This window comes from Gossypium arboreum, chromosome 12, assembly GCF_025698485.1.
Source record: "Gossypium arboreum isolate Shixiya-1 chromosome 12, ASM2569848v2, whole genome shotgun sequence".
Classification (NCBI taxonomy): domain Eukaryota; kingdom Viridiplantae; phylum Streptophyta; class Magnoliopsida; order Malvales; family Malvaceae; genus Gossypium; species Gossypium arboreum.
Window position 1 is genome coordinate 117882715 of NC_069081.1, and position 5670 is coordinate 117888384.

Sequence of the window (5670 nt, forward strand, 5' to 3'; positions counted from 1 at the left end):
CATCCAGCTTGACCACCTCATGTCGAGGAAATAAGGTGACCACTCTATCACCAAGGAACACCGAGCCATGAGGCTCAACAGAGTCGGATTCAACAGAGTGCGTGTTAGCCATGCCCAATGATCACTGAGTGACTGATACCATGATAGAATACTGGAAGAACAACAAAATAGAACTATAGAGAAGAATAATTATTCACAAGGTAAAGAATTTTAACCCACCTTTAATCTGTTTACAATACAAGTTTATATTAAAAATTGAAGTCTAAACTGCTACTAACAGAAATATAACAAATACCAACTTTGTAACTGTCTGCCTAACCACTAAGCTATTTACACACTAATCACATGTGTATTATATAAATTAATCCACTATAGCACTGTGGTTAAAATCTTGCTTTTGATTTACGAGTTCAAACCTTAGCAGTTAGCAGCGAAATATAATTTTGCATTTTGGTTTTCGAATGAAGGGAATTGTCAGATTTTTTGCCCTTTGGTCATTTTTTTAAATGTATTTTTTACTTTATATCGTGATAGATATAAAATTGGCCTTTTTATATAAATAATATAAAAAGTAATTAATTACGAAAATAGAAATAGACATTTGTTACAGTATTCTACCGGTGCTGCCTGACATGTTAACGGCACCAGACAAAAATGTAATAAACTAAAATATTTAGAGACCTAATATGAAATTGCCTATTAGATTGGCTACTAAAAAACTGTGCGACTGACTATGTTGCACCACCAAGCCTTAAATAGGGATAACTGTTTTATAAACCCTTATTGTTTATTATTTTCTTTTTATTACTCTTCAACACCAAAAATAGAGATGCCTCTTACCAATCAATCTAAACAAATTTTTTACTAAAAATATTTTCTAAAAAAGCCGATTCCAACTGGAAATAAATTTTATTTATTTTTAAAAATAATTTTTCTGCTTAAATCATGTCCGATATAGTATTTAATGGAATTTTTAGTTTTTTCTCACATTATATTTAGAAACTATAAATTTAATTAATAATTATAAATTATACATAATAAGATTTTTTAAAACTTTTATAATTATCCTTATTATCAATTTGATTTACACACACAAAATAAAGTTACAATTATAAAGGCTTTAGAAAAATTTTATTGGTAATTGATAAAAGACCTCTTTATTTTTGGTGTTGAAGGAGAATAAAAATAATAATAAACAATGATGGTTTATGAAGCAATCCTTAAAAATGGAGAATTTTCATATCAGGTCCTTGAACATTTTAATTTATCACACTTTAGTTTAATATCGTCAATATGTTAGACAGCACCTACAGACATCGTAACAAATATCTATTTTGTAATTAATCTGTATCCTATACAATTTTCGTAATTAATTACTTTTTATATTATTTATGAAAATAAAACCTATAAAATTCCATTAACTTGGATTTTTTAAAAATAAATTTATTTTCAATTATTTATTCAAAGTCTTAATCATTTCTAAACATAAATCGTTTCGATATTATCTAAATTAAATTAATCCATTGTAGCACTATGGTTAAAATTCTCGCTTTGAATTTCTGGGTGCAAATCTCGGTAGTAGAATATAATTTTACATTTCAGTCTTCGTGTGAAGGCAATTGTCGGATTTTTCTCATTTTAGTCGTTTTTTGAAATGTATTTCTTTTCCTTTATCTCGTGATAGGTTTAAAATTCCATTAACTTACGCTTTTTAAAAGAAATTTATTTTTAATTATTTATTCAAAGTTTTACTCTTTTCTAAATATAATAGTTTGAATATTATATCAACTAATCCATTGTAGCACCGTGGTTAAAATTCTTGCTTTGAATTTTCAATTTCAAAGCCCGGCAATGGAATATAATTTTGCATTTCAGTCTTCGAGGGAAGGGAATTGTTGTATAACTTTCCCTTTATATCGTGATTGGTATAAAATTCCATCAATTTACATTTTTCTTAAAAGAAATTTGTTTTCAATTATTTATTTAAAGTCTCTCTTTTTTAATGTGTTTTTTTTGCTTATGTGTTGGTTTTATTTGTGTCTGTTTATTTGAATATTTCTGGGCTTCTTTTCGTTCTTTTTGAATTTGGGATTCTTTTTATAAGTTTGGGTTATTTCTCTTATATTTTAGAGTTTAATTTGCTATCAAATTTGATCTATTTCGTTTCAAATTTCCTTGGATTTTGATTTTTATTAGTATTTTATTTCTGAAATTTCAATAATGAATGGGTACTTTGAATCGGCCCCATTGTAATACACAGAGGAATGCTACCACTTCTGTTCCTTGGTATGGTGTTTTCGTGTTTGTCTTTATATGTAAGCAAGGAACTTATTAGATATCAATGCTTTTTGTGTTCATAGATATTATGAAAATACAAGCAATATGTTTCCACTATCTTGAATTTTCTATTAAGATATTTTCCTATATGATGGGTGCTGCAGATGACTGCAATATCAAAGAGGGAAGATTTCCTGGGATTTTCTAAGCCAAAAAACTCATGTAGATTGCAAGTGGCTTCACTGCTCATTCATACCTAAAAATAAACTATCTTTGCTGATAGGGGCATCATCTATTTGCTAGGTCTTTTTGCCTGCAATTCAGTGTTAAAATGTCCAAGCACTTTGGATCAATCTTTTAAATAGTCCCTAAGTTTCACTGCACACTAAGTTCTTTCATGGTGTCCGGCACTTAGATGACACTGGTTTAAAAATAACTGTTTCATGGTTTGACGGTCCATAAAGACTAATCTTTTAAGAGTTGATGACTATCCTCTGTCATTGCACCTAACACTGTTCATTTTTTTACCCAGAATACTATATAATTTTCTTTATTTATATATGTTAGGATGTTAGATGAGTTGAAAAACAATGATTTTCTTGAAAGCTGTAATGGATATTTTATGAAATCAAAAAAACATTCTTTATTTTTTCTGAACTTAAAACTGCTTTGTGAATGATTAAATTCCCTATCTTATTGCTTGTTGTTTGTCCTGAAGGAGGATGCAATGTAGGGACAAGTTGGTTTCAAGTCACTTTCTTTATTTTTGGCTTTTGGCCATGAAACCTAGGTCATTGTCTTTTCATTCTCCGACAAATCTAGGGGGAACCTTTGTCTGTTTATTTTGTTCTTTTATAGATTGTCGGTAAATGAAAACAATATCATTTTCTTTTGGCTTCCAAGTTTTGAAGGAGGATATCCAAAACTCACCCACCACTAGAAATGGTAGTGGATGCAAAACCTTCAATTTTCCTTACCAATAGAACATATCAGATTCTATTTGCCTTTTCCCTTACCATTAGTGATATTTTCCTTTTTCCCCCTTGAGATTTTTAAGGTATCTATTTAACTAATTCAAGGACCAAACTGCTTAAACGTGTGACAATGTGCATCATTTTTATTTCATCTATTTTTCCATGCCCTGTAATATCATATATGTTCACTGTCTTGTTGCGATATTGTCTTTTTGCCATGGTTATGCAATTATAATGGGAGTAGGCTAAAAGGTATAATCCCTCAAATATATGAAAAAACTTGAAAAGGATATCAAGAATACCCGTGTAGGATACATATTCATATCAACAGTCACTTCTGGAGTTCGGGGTAACATAGCTAGGAAGACATTTGCTACTCTTTATTGTAGTTTAAGACTTTTAAGTAGCATCTTGGATGGATTATGCTTGTGCATGAACCTGCTTTTCCTTTATTTCTTGTTTCACCTTTTATAGCCTATAAATTTATGAGAAATGACAGTTGTTTTAGTTTATAAAATGCTGCTTAAGATAAAGATTGGACTATGTACAAGAACCTAATTTCTTTCTTACAAGTTTGGCCAACAAGTCATCTATTTTGTAATGTTTAAAAGGAAAGTGTGGGGTGGGGTTTGATGCAACAAAACAATATGAGTGCTGTTGTGGGGTTACACATTTTCTGTTCCTTTTCTCCTTTTCCCTTTTCAATTATTAAAATCCATTGTCTCTTGCCAAATAAACCATATATAAAGCTGTTAGGAAGGAGGGATATTAAGGTATATATATGTTACATGAGAATTGGGGCCTTTGCTTGTAGTCCCCTTCTCTGTTTCTCTTGCATCCCTTTCATAGAGTGGAAGCCATGGAAACTTCACAACCCCTCTCCATTGAAAGCTTTTCATATAGTTGGTTAGTGAACCTAAAACCTTCTTTAGATAGTGTAGACAGCTCCCTTAGAGCTTCACTTGATGCATATGATGAAGCTTCCTTCATCGAAATGGACCCGAGGATGCCACCTTCCAAGAGGTTCTTCAGAAATTCTCAGGATTTTAAGTTTGATTTTCCCATTTCACAAACTCCCCTCACACTTGTTCATGCCGATGAGCTCTTTTCCAATGGCCATGTCATGCCTTTTTTCATTAAGCCTTCGAAGGTGGAGGCGTACGAAGTCTCCGGTTCGACTTCATCCCTGCCTACTACCACTTCACATGCACCAGATCTCATGGTTCCGCCATGTAAAACGAGTCACCCATCTTTGACAAGGTGTCGAAGATTGTCCAAGCGGATATTTTCCAAGTACTTGAACTTTGTTAGGCCATTATATAGAAGGATATTAAGAGGAAGCAAGTCAAGTGGTAGAGCTGAAAGTGTTGATGCAAGAGTTCATTCAAGGAAGAACTGGGTGTATTCAACCACAACATCTCCTCGAATCAGCGTCGCATACTCCGCCGACGAGTACCGAAAATCATGTGATTCTGAAAGCTCAATATATGAGGCAGTTCTCCATTGCAAAAAATCAATCGGTATGATCTTTTTTTCCAATTTCCTTTTGCTTGTTTGATAATTGTTCCATTAGAAAATCAAGCTCTAGTGCTGATATTCTTTCATGTTTCGTTTTCCAGGAAAATGAATGGACTAGAATCCATTTCAAATCCACATGAAGAGAAGAAATAGGTGGTCACAAGAAGATTACTTGGCCACTTGTTATTTGTCCTTTTCTTTTCTGTTCTGACATTGACAATGTACAATTTGTACTGTAAGGATGTTAAAAGCTGTGAAAATGTATTTGGCCATTGAATTCTGGCCCTCATGAGGAAAAAAGTGTAGGGGCTCACAACTTAAAAGGAAATCTCTCCTTTATTTCTGTAAAGTTTTAAATTTATGAAATGATAAGGAATTTCTTTTTGTTTCGAGGATACATCTCCTTTTGCTTGCATAAATATTGAGCATCCATATGTATAATAACAGCAGCATCCTTTTGAATCCAAAATATTGAATATATTTGCAGAAATTCACTTTTTCCATTACCAAAAACCTCCTCTGGATCATATATATCACTTAACAAGCATTTATTTGATTTTATTGAAGTAAAATAACTCTAAAAAACAAGGTATATTAATTTCATGAAACATGTTGCATGGATTTTCAAAACATAATCATGTTTAGGGCTCTTCCAATGCTGATATATTTTGCAGCAGTTTTGTAGGATACGATTTTCATGCATGCATGACATGATAGGTGGCACTGCCTAATTTGATAAACCAAATTAATCATCTAGATACTAGGATTAGTAATTAAATTTATGTTGGAAATCATCATGATAAGGGACAATAATTCTACATGTCTGCTCAGTGCTCACCCTCAAAAGTAACGCAAGAACTACTGCAGCATAATCATTCTGCAAATATAATCTCTACCTCCT

The 5670-nt window shown here is 32.0% G+C and overlaps 1 protein-coding gene across 1 annotated transcript; it reads left to right on the plus strand.

The window, feature by feature from the left end:
• The first annotated feature begins 1571 nt into the window (after positions 1-1571).
• LOC108478472 (probable membrane-associated kinase regulator 6) lies at positions 1572-5166 on the plus strand. Its single transcript, XM_017780931.2, has 2 exons — positions 1572-4771; positions 4871-5166. Exons 1-2 carry the CDS (start codon positions 4111-4113, stop codon positions 4876-4878), a joined length of 669 nt encoding a protein of 222 aa, XP_017636420.1. The 5' UTR covers positions 1572-4110; the 3' UTR covers positions 4879-5166.
• The last annotated feature ends 504 nt before the right edge of the window (positions 5167-5670 follow it).

Excerpts from the sequence above, each read along its gene's own strand:
- LOC108478472 (XM_017780931.2), top strand. The coding sequence starts at position 4,111 with ATGGAAACTTCACAACCCCTCTCCATTGAAAGCTTTTCATATAGTTGG.